At 36.3% G+C, this 16,682-nt stretch overlaps 2 protein-coding genes across 2 annotated transcripts; both read right to left on the minus strand.

The window, feature by feature from the left end:
• Positions 1–4,549: 4,549 nt before the first annotated feature.
• Positions 4,550–8,215, minus strand: Asnsd1 (asparagine synthetase domain containing 1). Its single transcript, XM_076865899.2, has 3 exons — positions 6,764–8,215; positions 6,305–6,486; positions 4,550–4,914 (listed from the first exon to the last, which is right to left on the minus strand). The coding sequence occupies exons 1-3, from the start codon at positions 8,213–8,215 to the stop codon at positions 4,635–4,637; spliced, it is 1,914 nt and encodes a 637-aa protein (XP_076722014.2). The 3' UTR covers positions 4,550–4,634.
• A 2-nt stretch (positions 8,216–8,217) lies between these two features.
• On the minus strand, positions 8,218–13,093 carry Asdurf (ASNSD1 upstream open reading frame). The gene is made up of 4 exons (XM_076865900.1): positions 12,883–13,093; positions 10,733–10,786; positions 9,260–9,335; positions 8,218–8,305 (listed from the first exon to the last, which is right to left on the minus strand). Exons 1-4 carry the CDS (start codon positions 12,988–12,990, stop codon positions 8,235–8,237), a joined length of 309 nt encoding a protein of 102 aa, XP_076722015.1. The 5' UTR covers positions 12,991–13,093; the 3' UTR covers positions 8,218–8,234.
• Between the last annotated feature and the right edge of the window lie 3,589 nt (positions 13,094–16,682).

Below are 16,682 nucleotides of genomic sequence, written 5' to 3' on the forward strand. Positions count from 1 at the left end.
CTCCGACCAGGAGGAGCAAGCTAGAGAAGCTCCAGAAAGACTCTGAGAGAAACTTCCTGGCACGGAAGCCCTGTTGGGTGTGGGGGTGTCTCCTCCCCGCTCTGTGGCTCTGCCGGCCCGCAGACACCGGGCTGGTGGTGCCAAGGCCGGGGTGGAGGCCGTTGGTCCACAGGCCTTGGGAGAAGCCGGAGGTGCCCCGGGGTGAGCTCGCGCGAGAACTGGGGCAACCGGTGGAAGAACTCTCGCGTGTATCCTGCCACACTGTCCGCAGCCAGCCTGTGGTCATTTGTCACTGTTCAGATTACCCTGTGTTGAAGAACCACCTGACCTCTTTCTAGAATTCAGTCCAGCCTTAATCTCTGGGCACTGTGTAGTTAATTTAAGATGCAATGACAGTACTTGAAAGAAAGTTCACTTATACCACTGAACTGGGAAAGGCTGCCTGAGAAGTTACTTTTAAATGGGCCTATAAGATGACAAAGAACCATCTAAGCATGAATTGAAGTAACTTTTCAGGGACAGAGGACAGTGGGTGAAGAACAAGAAAAAGGTTGACATTTTTGTGAAACAGAGCAAAACCTTGTATAGTGAACAAGAGATATGGGCATAAAATGAGATTGCAGAGGTAGGTGAGGGACGGATCATGATTTTGAACTTATTCTAAAAGACTGGGCTAAGGTGGTGGTACTGGGTATGAAGGTGTCAACATTGTGAATGGATTTGAGAAATAACGAGGTAGTCTATTTGTAATATATTAAATAGTCCTTGAAAAAGTGGTGTCAAAGCCACCCTGGAACTTCTGTCAGGAGCCATAGGGTGTCAGGATAGGATTATGAACTCAGTTGTGGACACAATTCACCCCAAAGTACCTGGAAGAGATTAGTAAAATATGTCTTGTACCTGGGCTAAGAACGGCACTTGGGTTAAGGTGTATAAATTTGGGCAGGCTTATGGTAATTGAAGTCTGTCCGGGGAATGTTGAAATCACCTAGGGAGAATGTACAGTTGAGAACCTGGGATAGAGACCTATGAAATTTAACATTTAAAGGTCAGGTAGAGAGGGTATGAATCAGCAAAGAAGAGAATAGCCAGGAAAGCAGGAGGAAAATCAAAATTGGTCACAGAGGCCTAGAGAAGTGTTTCAAGAATTAGGGAATGGCCAGCTTCATTGGATGCTGCTGCCAGATCAGGGGACATGAGAAATTGAAACTCTTTACTGAATTTAGTAACATGGAGGTCCTTGATGACTGTTTGGGGCAGAATATCTTTTACACCAACCGTATCATTATTATAATGAATATTAGTAAATATGTAATAGCTATTCCAAGACATGTGATGTCAAACATCACTATTTCCTTTTAAGCGATTTGTGTTTGCACATAAGAAATATGAAACCTATATGTAAATTCTTCTTGTTAAAGGCTTTTTGTTCAGGTAACAAAATCGTTTGTTCTATGTTCCTCAAATCTTGGGAAAGATTTATTCATTTAAAGATTAATACAGAACTTCATCCCAATGTTCACAAGATTAAATTGCAAGAAGGCTGTAAACCAGGACTCCTGTGGATTAAATGCATGAATGTACACACACACACACACACACATTGAAGCAGATAACCCAGAAATTCTTACAGAGGTTCTACTGATTACATTACTATAAACAATTCATATAAAGCTCATAGAATGTTGCCTGGCACACAGCAGAATGTAACAGATGTTTTTAGTTTGGGACTGTATTATTATAATGGTAATTATCATATTCAACTCTTGATTATCGGACTCACCTCGTAAGTTTTTTTACTCCTGATACAAGCAATGTCAATTTTGTGCTTAGCACCATAGATTCTTGAACTTACCTGCTTTCAGATGGAGGGATGAAAGCTATGCAAGTAATATCTAAGACTGATTTGCCCATTGCATTTTCCAATGAATAAAGGCAGAGCATGTGAAAGCTTTTGTCAGGCTTCTGTTTGTCAATATCTTAAAATTTCATATTGTGATTTAAAAAAAAAATCAAAAGAATAGCCAGATCCAGAAAGGATATCAGCCCAATTTGAGGACCGTTTCCAGTGATGTTGGTGTGGTGATTGAGTAATGTGGGTGGATGTTGAGTAATTGGTTGAGTAATGTGGGTGGGTGTTGGGTTGGATTTAACAGATTAAAATGTGAAGACAGCAAGTGTGGATGGAAGGCAAGAGATGGCAGGTAGAAGCAAGGTACAGTGGCACACACCTATAATCCCCCCAGCTTGGGAGGCTATGACAGAAGGATCACAAGTTTGAGGCCAGCCTCAGCAACTTAGTGAGGCCCTAAGCAACTTAGCAAGACCCTCAAATAAAACTGGAAATGTAGCACAGCGATAAAATGTGTCCCTGGGTTCAATCCCCAATACCAAGAAAAAGAAAAAAAAAAAAAAAAAAAAAAAGACGAGAAGTAGAGAAAGATGGAGGATCAGGATGTGCATTTGAATTGATACATAGATTACAATATTAAAAATGATGACAGAAAGGATCTGAGAGAGTAAGAGGCTAAAGATATCAAAAAGAGCATAAAGTTTCCAAAATGCAAAAAGGGTGTAAGCTGTCCATTGCTGTAACTAAATTCCTGAGATAAACAACTTTAGAGGAGAAAAAGATTTAGTTCTGCTCATGATTTTAGAGGTTTTAGTACATGGTCACTTGGCCCTGTTGCCTTTTGATCTGTGGCAAGGCATTACATCATGGTGGGAAGCACATGGTAGAGGAAACTTGTTCCCCTCACGGCTGCTGGGAAGTTATAAGAAAGTGGAAGAGGCCAGGGTCATACTATCCCCTTCAAGGCCATGTCCCCAGTGACCTGACTTCCCTCCATTCAGTCTGACCTCCTAAAGGTTCCACGCTGCCATCAGCTTTGGACCAAGATCTTTAACACATAAACCTTTGGGGGACATTTAATATCCAAACCATAACAACTAGTGATACAGAAAACAGGTAGAGACAAAGTCTTTTGATAGCTAGGTGGACATTCCCCCTCACCCCCTGCAAAGAAGAGTGGCTTAGCTGTAGGTAAGTTACACACACACACACTCACAAATGTGAGGACACATGGAGGTAGCCAACTGTGACCCAAGGAGAGAGGTCTCATAAGTTAGCAACCTGGCTGACACCTTGATATTCGACTTACAGTCTCCAGAATATAAATATATATATATATATTTAAATCAATTCCTTTTACTTAAACAAATAAGTTCTAGTGCTAGAAAGAGGCAGTTCTTGAAAATGAGCTATCTAAAGAGATGTTATTATTCAAAAGAATTATTCACTAGTGTGGATCTCATACAAATTGTTTAGCTTCTCAAAACCTTAGTTCTTTCATCTGTCAGACTCCTATCTAAACCAAGATCCCTGACAATAACAATAGCAAATTGAGTTATTTCTAGAAGTAATTGCCGTGAAAAGTCCAGAAAACAAACTCAGTTTCTCTATATTCTCCTACAACACTTCGGATACCAGTTGTGGGTTTTTCCTGCACCAATCAATTCTCCAACTCTCTGAATATCACCTGGGTGTTCTACAATATAATTCAATCCTGACCTCACCCAGAGTTAATGTCAGATGGATGCCACAAGTTAAGGACTCAAATCCAGAAGATTGCTGCTAGGTACTTCTGACCAACCAGCTACAAACTGGGGCTTCTCAAAACCCCCTTCTCCGTTTCAATAATGTGCTAGAATGGTTTACAAAACTCAGTGAAACACTTTATTTACATTGCTGGTTTGTTATAAAGGATATAACTCAGGAACAGCCAGATGGAAGAGATGCACAGGACAGGGCATTGAGTTAGCATCGGCAGGTGGGGGGTGGGGTGGGGTGAATCTCTGGTCTTGCCATCCTCCCAGTACTTCCAAACTGGAAAATCTTTTTTTTGCGGGGGTACTAGGGATTGAACTCAGGGACACTTGACCACTGAGCCACATCCCCAGCCCTGTTTTGTTTTTTTTTTTCCCCATTGTTAATCATTTTCTACTTTATTGAATTCAGTTCTTTCTTTCTTGTACTTTTTTTTATTTAATTGATTTTATTTTTTAAAATACAAGACAGCAGAATGCATTACAATTCTTATTACACATATAGAACACAATTTTTCATCTTTGTATATAAAGTGTGTTCACATCAATTCATGTCTTTATACATATACTTTGTTTTTTGTTGTTTTGCATTACAATTCTTATTACACATATATTACAGCCTGAGCCATCACATCCAGCCTCAACATATTTTTCAAGAGTATTTATTTATAGAGCTTATTTCCAGTCTACCTCATCCCAGTCCAGAAGTTGGTGGGCAGGGATCAAAACTACGACTCTCTAATACGTGGTCTTTCTTTCTGGTGGCCAGCCTCATCCTGAGATTATGTAGGGAACCCCACCACAAGACACCTGAAAACAAGTGTGATTAAAAGGGGCTCAGGGTAAGTAATAAGACACTACCATTATTTGGGAATTCTAAGAGTTTTAGGACCTTTGTGACAGGAAAAGTAAAAATTCACCCAATAAACTTAAAATCACTACATTATACAATAATAAAGTAGAATATTTTATTTTTATAAAACTACAACTCAGAAAATATTGTTACATTGTGATTATGACATTATGATTTAATCTCCTTTTTTAAAAGAAAGGTTTTCTGAAGAAATGGTTTGGAGTCTATCACATTTATCAGACGCTTTTTCGTTATTTTTTTCCATTTTTGCAATTCTAGATCCAAACTGCATGGCCCGTTTTGGTAGAAGAGCTGAGGCTGTAAGACCAAGTTCTACAGCTGCAAGACGTAAAATTAATTTTTCACCAATTCCACGGGGTAGAGTCAAGTTTGCCTTTTCCCAAACCGGTAGTGAATTTAGAAAGGAGACAACATTTTCATCCAGGAAAGGAAATCTAAAATAAATAGATAAACAGTATTTCATAATGTGACAATTTTAATACATGTTACCAAATAATGTCTCAAATAAATCAGATAAAGAAATAACTTCAAATTGTTTCACAAAGTTATCTTGGAGTATGCCTTGAAAACAAGCATGACCTCAGTTAACTACTCATTCTCATCTGTGTTTGATCTTCACCATTTCTAAATAAACTGAATTTTAAGGATACAAAACCAACATAGAAGGGCTCCACAATTTTGGACTAAAAAAACACTGACTTATGGTATTCAAATTGTTTAATTACATTTAAACTGTTCAAATGATGACAAATTAGTATAACAGAACAAAATATTAGATTTAAAAAAAAAATTTCTGCCTTTACACTTCTTTATTTCCCCACAAATTTTTGATTGCTTTTCAGTTTGTTTCCAATATTTTAACATCCCTTTCTCCACTCCTACCAATTTCTCAAAATGCAGTATGATGACACTAGTGTTCATATTTTTTAATATTTTTTACCTACCTTTAGTAGAAAGATGGGAAAGCATACAGGCATTTTTTTTTTTTTTAATGTAGGATATAAGAATGAACTAACTTCAAAAATACATATACAGACTAATCAAACAGATTACTATTACTATGTATTTAAAGATACATAATTATTTAGCTCTAACCACTATAACTGTATTTGTTATAATTCTGTATTAGCTGTTTTAAACACTTTTCATTTATACTCTTATATTAATGCAACATGATACTTTTATACTGGGCCATTAGAATTAACTACTCTTATCAGATGAAACAGTAGACTATAAAACAGTAGACTACTTAAACAGAATTCTACTCTTTAGAAAGTACCTTGGTCTCTGAAAGTTTTAAGTAATCTGCAATGTGACTAAACTGGGTTTTTTAAAACAATCATAGAACCATAGAGGGAAATCTGGTACTTGGGACCACCACTGAAACACTGAACACTCAAACATATAGGGATACAAGCAGATCCATCCACAGAGACAAAGCCAGATTCTCTATCATTGGAGAAAAAAGTCTGGGGGCAGGAGCTTGTACTTTATACTGGTTTTGTTTAAAACAAAACAAACCTCTTTAAATATCTTCTCTTGGTCTTACACTATCTGTTTCACAGTCTTAAAAGTAACCAAATCACTTGGAACTTTATTGAAAAGACATTTCTTGGAGAAAGAGTTCTGGAAAACAACTGCTCCCCGGCCCCTCCCAGCTTTGCTCATGACTGTCTGTAACAATGAAGCCAAGACATTACTGCTGTTCCCTCATTCATAGAACAATCTCCATATACGAACAATCTCCATATAAACTTTAAAAGTCTCCTTTTATAGTCTACTGTTTTTACCCAAACACCATAATGCTCATCTAATGAGAAATACCTTGCTTCTTTTCCATGATCAGCAATAACTCTGTCATCACGACCAAGGTTTCTAGAAGAAATTCGATCCAGTTCCATTGCTATTTCCTCATTCAACCCTTCTAGTCCAAGTGTCTGAAAACGGACACGATGACGAGAGTAACCTGCAAGTTGCTCATCTGCACCAATTCCAGTGAGAATAACCTATAGAAGTTTAAAGAACTCCATATGAAAATATAGCCTACTATATAATACAATAAAATAAAAGCTTAAAAATTATAGCCATAAAGATAACATTTTTAGAGAAAAATTAAAGTCAGAAAATAGTAAGATATGCTCAATTATTAAGAAGTCACATCCACTGTATTATAGTTTAAATACAATTAAAACATGCTATATTCTTGCAACATTAAATGCCCAAAAGCTTTAAGGGTCAAAATTAGGCTCAAAAATTCTTAAAAGCAGAAATAATGAACCATACCTTTGCATTACTCTGATATGATTTTATTTCATCCTGGATCACTAAGCAACCAGTTCCTCTAGAAGCAAACCAGACTGCACAGCCAATGCTATCATCCAAAACTGTATCCAAAGGTTGAATTAAGTGGCATATTTGAGTTCTTCTCAGTTTTTGGAGTTCTTCTAGAGTAACATTAATTTCAACGAAATTCCAAATTCGAGAAGGATTAACAGCTTGCAGTTCCTTCAGTCCTGCTCTTCCTGTGACTCTATCTGGTACATTATCATCATCAGGACTATTAACAGCAACATTCTTAGAGAGTTCTTCAGAAAGTATTTCACAGTAATTTTTCTGTTTGCTTCTTTTTTTATTAAAGCTAGTTGGTGAGATCTTATCTTTACTCATGAAAGCTACATTAAGAAGATCAATTGGTTCATCTAAAGGAATATGACGATCAGCAAGGGTTGCAATCACCATGGAATCGATGCCTCCAGAAAACAGGATTGCAACATTTGCTTTCCTATTGCAAAGTTTTGAAACTTCATTTGGTACCAGGTTTTCATCCCTACGTAAATACAAGACACGTCTCTTGACTGCAAGACTCAGGACATCAATGAATTGCTGAACTACTTTTTTCGTGTGTTCATCTGTAAGAAAGACCTGAAGTATCTCTCTTGTAGGTGGAATGTTGGAAGTATTTCTGCATTGAGTTTCTAATGTAGCTTGTGGCAATATCATATTTAAAGGAACAATAGGTTTTTTAAGATATAGTTTGGTTTCATTTGCTATTACTGACACAAATGTTGGTAAGTCTGCTGAAATTTGACTCAGTCTATTAACACATTCATCAATAACATTCTCCTTAGAAACAGATTTCCAAGGATATAATTTTAAAATTACACATTTAGAAATGGCAGTAGATTTGAGATCAATTCTAAAAATTCCAGATGCTGGAACTTCTTGCCACTGATTTGCCACTGTAGATTTTTGGGAGCCCACTGAAGAGAGGCAGAAACTCTTGCCCAAATTACTAAAATGCCAAAGCAAGCTACGGCGACCAAAAAAATCCCTACCAAACCATAAGTAATGAGTAGATGCTTGATAATATATGAAAGACCAAGGACCTTGGACTTCTGAGAAGAGTGATAAAATATCAGACTCATCCATACAAGAAGAAAGATAATTAAACATAATCTGAGTATCATTCTCTTCAGCTTCAAACTTTATTCCACTGAAGACTTCTCCATTCCATAGGAACACATTACCTCTTTCATCTTCTACAGGCTGGGCAGTCAAAACACCTCTCAAATGAAGGACATGACCAGAGAATAAACACTGGTAGTTAACATCAGACTTTAAAACCTGTTTACCACTATTGGGTCCCCGTCGCTGAAGACTGTACAGTAAATCTTCTTCTAAATCTTTACTGAAATGCTCAGCAGAAAAGCTTACAGAACAACAAATGCCACACATTGTTATGAAATCAACATGACTATTTCTTGATTTTAGTTTTCTCTGAATTTTCTATGTCTTGGTATTCTTTTTTCAGTTCATCCAAGATATCTGTGGAAGGGAAGAAAAAAAAATTAAGTAAAATTCTTGAACTTTTACTTAGTAATTCATAAGCCAACACAGGCTACTTACCAAGATCAAACTAAACAAGTACACATACTGTGTGAGGGCCAATAATAATTTATAATGGGCTACTAACAAAGCATATTAATCTTTCAGAGAAATAGTGTGCAATAAGTTCTTATTTTAGTTCAGGCATTTGGCTAAGCACTTTTACATACAATCTTATTTTAAACCCCATGAGACCTTAGAGGATCAAAGTATTTCACCAAAAGTCACTGTTAGGTTGATGGAGGTGGCTGAGGAACAAAGCACCAAGCAACCTGCACACAAAAGAACCACCAATCAGGTGCTGATCCAACCACCTGTCAATCAGTGGTGTCTCCTGGCCAATCCTGGATCTTGGCCAGCTCCCTTAGACCAACCCCAGTAGGACAAGGGACTCTAAAAATCCCCCTTTCCTGTCCCAAACCCTCCCTTCCTGCCCTAATCCCAATAAAAATTCCAGTCCAGTTGAGCCGTCCACTTTTCCTCAGACCCACCCTGTTGGTCTGAGGGTCTCGCCTAGGAGCAAAATCTCAATAAAGCCTCGATCAGCAGCCTTTTTAAATCTGCCTCCTTTTGGTCACTGCTGCTGACCTCACAGAAACAAAGGGAGAAAATGGTATAATGGATTTTCCTAAATAGATCTCTCAAATTCTTAAGTGCATGTTAATAACTACTGCTTTCCAACACATCTTATGGGGTTTTTTGTTACTATATTTGGAAAGATAACTTGAAACAAATCACTGTCAACCTTTAGAAATATAGCTAAACATTTGTATATAATTTAATTGAGGCATCATTATGAATTTTCATAGAAAACCTACAAAAGATTTTCTGTGCCTTTCCACATAAAACACTAAAACAAACAAACAAACAAAGGAAAAAACCTCAACAACTTACTTTTGTTTTCAGAAAGCATTTCTGTTCGGTCTGAAAGAAAGAATATGTTGCTGTTCTGTTGTTGCCTATATACTTTCTGCAAAACATAATTTAGGCTAACATTAAGATTTGATCTAAAAAGAGTAGATGTGAAAACTCTAGACGCTATTATAACTTATTCTTGAATTTCAGGAATAAAATGTTAAGACTAATACTTAAGCAAAAACAAATGAACAAATAAAGGTATGCGACCACACCATTGATACTATTTATGCTGAAGTAAAATTTTTTTCCCTCTGTGTATACAATACCATTTTCTTTAAACAAAAAAGCCTCCTACCAAACTACACATTATTTACTTTATCAGAAAAGTATTGAGAATACTTTCTTATCAGTAAGTGTTCTTTTACAATATTATAGGGTAAAACATACTATAGTTTATTTGCTTAGTCCTCTAATAAAGTATTTCCAGCTCTTCACTAATTAATGCTACAACTAAATTCTTGTGTGCTTCCACTGTTGTCTTAAGTATTAATTACTACAAATAGAACTGCTGGGTTATACATTTTTAAGGCTTTGCTACATCCCATCAATTTTTCCTCCAGAAAGCTTGCATTAATTTGACATAACCTCTAATATCATACAAGAGACAATATCACAAATGTCTAAATTGTCAGTTATTAAATAATCTTTAAAATGCTTTAAAGAGCTTAGAATCATTTCTTTTTGAACTTTAAAATGAGTTTTCACAGTGTAGTTATACATGGAGCAGTAACTTGCTTATTAATGAATGTTGATGGAAATGGAATTAAATAACCATATCGAATATTTAGAAGATTTGTCTACAATTTTTTGGAGGAAGGAGAAGCAATTTATCCTTTTTTGTTAACAGTTTTCTACAATCAATTAAAGGAACAGTATCCCTTCTTCTCAACATATTTAAAGATCATTTGCTTCAAAAGAAAACACCAATTCAAGTACAAAATAGGATCATTGGTGATTGTAGCTCCAAGATACCAAAGTACAATTAGTGACATTTGTTCCAATGATAATGTGAATGATTGGGAAAACATCTTCAACTATGAAATCTATCTATATACACATAAAAAAAAAAAAAAGCCCAAACTAGGAATACGTTTACAATTTAAAAAGATGCTGAAATCTTACACAGATAGAATTCTTTTCCTTTTTTCTTGTTACTAGACATTGAACCCAGAGGTGCCTTACCACTGAGCCACGTCCCCAGCTCTTCCTATTTTGAGTCAGGGTTGTACTAAATTGCTTAGGCCCTTGCTTAGTTGCTGAGGCTGGCCTGGAACTTGTGATCCTCCTGCCTCAGCCTCCCAAGTTGCTAGGATTATAGGCATGTGCCACCGCACCCAGCCAGATGCAATTCTTACACATAATTCTTATAACTTTATTATATAGTTAATACAAACATTCAATCCCCCCCCACCCCGCAACATACTATTCAGAATTCCTCTAATAACTTACCCTGTTCTTCTTCAGGTTAGAAAGTTCATCCACAACAATTTTTTGTTCTTTAATCTATTGAAATAAAGAAAAACTCTTTAAATCAGAGGTTTTCAAAGTATGCTCAATAAAGACAGTGAAGTGACTCTTTTAAAACTTGAAAGATGAGCTAGAATAAGGGGCTATCACATACTAACTGTCCAAATCGGCAATCTGTAAATATATAGGTTCTTTCCAACAGCAGTCTATGAGGGGAGACAGGTAGGAAAAAGAGGAGGAAACAGTGGTTTTATCTGCCAAGAGTTAGGCAACCAATGAGTTCAGACAGAGAAGTTGATTTTAGTAAGCAGCATTCATGCCAAGGGTCAGTTTACTAAACACAGTTTATACCTTTTATTAAAAACAGGCAACATGCACCAAAAGTAATACCAATCTTTTGATTAACTTTTAAAAGTTATGTGTTAGCTTAAAAAAATGGAATAAGAGGTGGGCTATTTTTTCTAATTGCTAATGCTTTTCATGACTTATGTTAGCGAAAAAGGACTGGACTGGACGCAAACTTCAAGGATCACTTCAGCCTTTCGTTCAGGAATGGGATTATACCCACAGGAATGGACCCATTTTCCTGGTGGAAAATGAGCCACTGGCCAAAGGAGGAGTTTAGACTTATATAAGTTATACTGAGAAGTAATTTAATGAGTGTGTCAGTTTGGGCACTCAGGAATTTGGATTTTTGGGTTGGGGGTCAGTGATCAGCGCCTAGAGAGGATTTATCTGGAAGAGATTAGTGTTTCCTAGAGACTATCATTCTAGGTTTCATGAAACACTTTCTCCCCACCAGTGGCCAGCATCTAAAAAGGATTTATCTCAAAGAGACGAAAGCTATCAATGTATGGCTTTTTCTTTCCTTTCCCCAGGCTGCACTATCTTGGGGTTTTCCATTTTCCATATTTAACAACTTATGTACTAAATGATACATTCAGACAGTTAGATCTACCAAATAGTACTAAATGCCCTATCTGGGGCAGTATGATGTTATCACTTTTGTGATTGAATCATTCCCCTTTGGATATTAGACTAAGCACAGTGTTGGCACTGTTGAACTAGACTACACATTTTAATCAGTAGAAGACAGCTCAATTAAGTAAAAACAAATATTTTTAAAACTCTTTTCAGTAACTACATCAGTAGTAAATGGCTTACTATGGTAACAATCAGTCTGGGCTATATTTTGAAAAATCATCCCTACCACTATGAATGTGCACCTGTCTCCACAATTGACAGAGGTGTGGACTAGATTGAATTAAATTCCGAGGCAAAATCTGTACAATCTTCTCCAGAATTTAGTTTGCTTGTACAGTACTTTTCCATTTATTTTAGGAATGGCAGATATAGTTTTTATGTCAAAGAAGGATACTGATATAGGGAGATAAAAGACACTTGCACAACATGTCACTGATAGTTTGGGGCAGAACCAAGTAGAATCTAGGACACTTGTAATATGTGAGAGGCTATACCTATTCTTCTTCATGGAGGTTTAAGATTTTGTCTATTTATGGCAGTTAAGATTAATGCTATGTTGACTTCCTCTTCCCCTTTTTCTCAGGAGAGAAGTGACAATCAAACGCATGTTATAATCTAGGTAAGAAAAAGTAACAACTGACAGAGGAGGAGGGACCTTCGTAAGCCTTTGCTGGGGTCCCGACAGGAGATGAAGGTGGCTGCTCGGTGGCGTTAAGAGTGTACTCAGCACTGAGATGAAAGGGGCATGTTTGAAATGAGCTTCAGACGCAGAACATATAGGTCTTCGTGATGGACATCAAGGATGACTCCCAGTTTGCTGGCACGGATAACTGGGTGGAGAATATTCGTGGCTCAACAGATTTGAGGTTTGGCTGGTTTAAAATGAGCAAGGGGGCAAAAATCAACCAAAACCTCCGCCCCAATGTGACCCTCACCTGGGTCTAGTCTCCAGGCAAGTTTCAAGGTCTCCCTTAAGTTAACGCAACTATTTCAAGAAAGGATTAACTGCAGCTGTCAAGCGCTACGAATGAGAAGAACAAAGCAGAACGGCAAAGCTGAGGTGGAGCCAACTCCCCAGGTTGCTCGCGGCAGACCATCTCTGGGGCCCGTCCTGGGCCCCGAAGTTTCTCCTTGCATCCCACGCTCACCTTGTTGCTAAGCTCCTCCTTCTGTGCGGTCGAGTAATCGGTGGAAAACAACACAGCGCTATCGTCTGACCGCGTCCCACGGATGGGCATCTCCACGCCGCGCAGCATACGCAGGCTGCACACTGCAAGCGTCAGCCGCCTTTAGTCCCAAACACGACGCGTGCGCGCTCTCAGAGGCTCCACCCTTCCATCTCCCTTCTGAATCCTACCAATGTCATTTGCACTCTCACTTGGACGCACGCGCAGACCAGGTCTGGCTCAAAAGTATCTCTGCGCATGCGCATAGCTACAGTGCAAAAGCGCAGAACCTGGTTGCGGAGCCTGCGAGGTTCCCGAGTCGTCCCCTAGTGGATTGGAGGTAAAAGCGCTTTTGCCATCCCTTCACTCCCTCACATCCAAGGTCATATGCGCCTCCCAGTGGTAAATATAAAGAATAGTAGCTCAGTAGAAATACAGTTAATGTTTATTATCTAGGCAAAGATACGAAGCTAAGGTGAAGATTAAAGACATACAGTGCTGGAACAAAACTGTACTGACCTGATATGTTTTTGTCGACTTGTGGTTAGGGTTGCCAAATTAAAAGAGGTATATATTTTATTGGCTTTTGGAGTAAATCCTAAAGATTATAAAATCCATACTTTTTCTTTTTATTGTTTTACCTTTTCTTTCTTTCTTTCTTTCTTTTTTTTTTTTTTTTTTGCTTTATTACATTTCTAATAAGTTATTCCACAGAGGCAGTGGCAATGATTGGAATTTTAGATTTATGTTTTAACCATTTGGTGATATTTGTTGGATGACAGACATCTAGTCTCTTTTAGAAGAGAGATGCCAGTGAACCCAGTTTGTTAGTTTTTTTGTCTTTTGTGATTTCAAATTAATTTTGTACCCACTAAGAAGGAGAATAGCTATGTAAGATTTGAACTGGTGAAGTTTTGTTTCTGTGTTTTTCTTGCAATCTGAAATTGAGGTTGTAAAACTAAAGCAATAAGCTCTGTATGTCTCTGTGTTTATACTTTTAACAGGTTTTATCTTTCATGTGTTAGAGGGTTATTAATAAATCTACTATAATGTCCCTAAAGTTAAAATGCCTCTGGTTTATAGAGTTTATAAGCAGTTGTATAAATCCCCAGTACTTTAAATGTGCTAGACTTTTAGGAAAAAATTTCTTCTTATAAAACTGCTAGCTCAGAAACATTTTAAGAATCACATTTATGTAATTAACGTGAATCTTTGGAAAAATGAAATTGAATCAATAAATTTGGTTTAATAAAGAAAAGCAATTATATGTCTTTTCTCTGATGTATCAATGTTAAGTAAAATACATGTACATGTTTTATACTTTATAACATTTAGATTTGTTTTCTCATAAAAAGATACACTACTGAAATTTACTAAACTTATTTTATTGATTAATCAAGTTTGTATTACTACTTCATAATGTTTAAATTTATGAAAAAAATGAGCATTCAGATAAACTTTTTATATCAATAATAATTATATTTGGTACTGCATAAATTGAAACATAAATCCATAACTTAAAACCTTGAGGTAATATTGAATTAAATCAATGATTAAGTGTTAGAAAACTAGTTTATTTATAAAGTTGAATATGGAAACATTTATGAAAATAATTTTAAGTTTATAAACCTTTATTTTTGTTTTTATATGTCTTAGAATAGCTATCCTTTTGGGTCATGTTAATTAACGTGTTCATTTCTGTCACCTTCAGAAGGTGTGAACAGAATGGGTATGGTGGTAGATGGTTGTGCTGTATACTTAGGAGTTCCATTAATCTGTTAACATGCTTGCATGTGACAATTGTCAATTATTAACATCCATCCAATTCTCTTTGAAATAGAAATTACCAAATTGGTTAAGTGTTATAATTAATATGTAATTATTATGTACTAATTATGTAGTTATAATTAATATGGTTGAAACTCTATTAGGGGAAAATATAATAGAAAAATGCAGGGTAGTAGAAAGACTCTTGTTTTGCAAAGACATAGGGGTTCTAAAGGTAAGTATCACTTAGTTCCAGGATATGAAAGAGCAGTGAAAAATGAAACTTGGGGTTATAGTAAGTTGAAGAGGTTTGATGAAAGTGAACTTTATTTACCTTTCTTAATAGAAAGGTAAAAGAAACTATGTAGTATGCTGAAATTTTGGAAAAGTTCATTTAGTTTTGGAGGCTAAGGTACAAGGTAAATGTTTTTTAAAGACTCTTACTCCAGATGTTATATTAATGAAATCGGTGGCATTTCTCTTTTAAACCACCTCTGGATCCATTTTCAAAAACCTTGGAATGAACTTCATCAATTGGAATATCTTTTTAACTAGTGTTTAGAGATGAAGTTTATATATAAAACTAAAGAGACTGAGCATCCCAACACAGTCCTCTTTGCACCCGATCATCTATTGTAAGGGCTAGAAAAGTATGAATTGTAGTTAATGTTTAAATTGATTTTTTGACTCACAATTATGTCCATATTGAGTATCCACAAAGTGCTTATTGGTATACATCAGTTAATTTCCTTTTAAAAGTGGGTTGTTGTTTATGACTTTGCCTTCTTCTGTTGTTTTTGTTTTCTTCAAAGGAATCACTCAGGATGACAATACTAAACAAAGTGATAATAATCATATTGGCATGGTGCTAACCTGTTTCTACATTTTTATAGTTTTTTCTTTTCATGTTTATCCAATTGCTTCTATTTACTTCTTCAGTTGCTGCAAGTTCTGTGCTGTTTAACCTCACACTTCGGGGTTAGCTGATATTATTTTTCATGCCCAACTGGTTCAGGACTATCCATCTGCAGCCCACTCTACAACCAGCTAGGCTATTCTTCCTCTGTTCATGATACATTGCTGTTGTGTATTCTAAATAATAGGATAATTTCATGTTTATTAATGTATTTATAATATTCCTATGATGCTACATCCTTTATTTTATTCCATCAATATATAGTTCATCATGGATCATTTTATTAAAGTGATGCTATTAGCCTGTATTCTGAGGTTCTGAATGAACAGTCCTCAATTATTATTCTTCCATGCTTTTTCAGTATACTCCAATGTAAATTTGTCCTCTGTCTTTCCCAAATGAAGTCTGGTATAGTTCTGTGGTTCCCAAATATCAGTCCATAGGTGAGTGCCCTTCTCATATATAAAATCACCCGAAAGTCTTATTCAGATACAGACTTCCTAGTCTTTTTTTTTTTTTTTTAAGACTTACTCAGTCTAACATTTGGGCATGGGATCTGGTTGTTTGCCTTATAGAATAGTGCTTATTACCATTAACCCTGTATTCAAAACTCCTAGCTTTGAATTTTAGCTTTTACATTTATGTGATGTGTGACTTTGGGTAAATCATTAATCTCTCAAGTCCCAGTTTCCTAATCCATAAAATGGGAGTAATAACAGTGCCTAACTCAAAGGGTTATGGTAAGGATTTAAATGAGATTATATTGATAGGGAGTTCTTTAATAGTTTCAGGCACATATTAAGCTTTACAAGAATGTGTGTTAAATAGGTCAGCAGTTATCCTAGATAATTTTTACACAAACAAGGTTTATGAATCATTAAAATAGAAAAATCCAGGCTTTGAAGTTCTTGACTTGTTTCTTACTGAAGATATGTCTTTTCTTCCAATGATTCTCATCAAGGCTAGGGGTATCCCTAGCTGATGATTTAAAAAATATATGAAGACATTTTTTGGTTTTCACAATGATTTGATGGTTCTATTAACTCTGATAGGGTAGAAAAAACTGAGATCCACTTGTAAAGAAATAGACTGCACCACA

This window comes from Callospermophilus lateralis, chromosome 9, assembly GCF_048772815.1.
Source record: "Callospermophilus lateralis isolate mCalLat2 chromosome 9, mCalLat2.hap1, whole genome shotgun sequence".
NCBI classification, from domain to species: Eukaryota; Metazoa; Chordata; class Mammalia; order Rodentia; family Sciuridae; genus Callospermophilus; species Callospermophilus lateralis.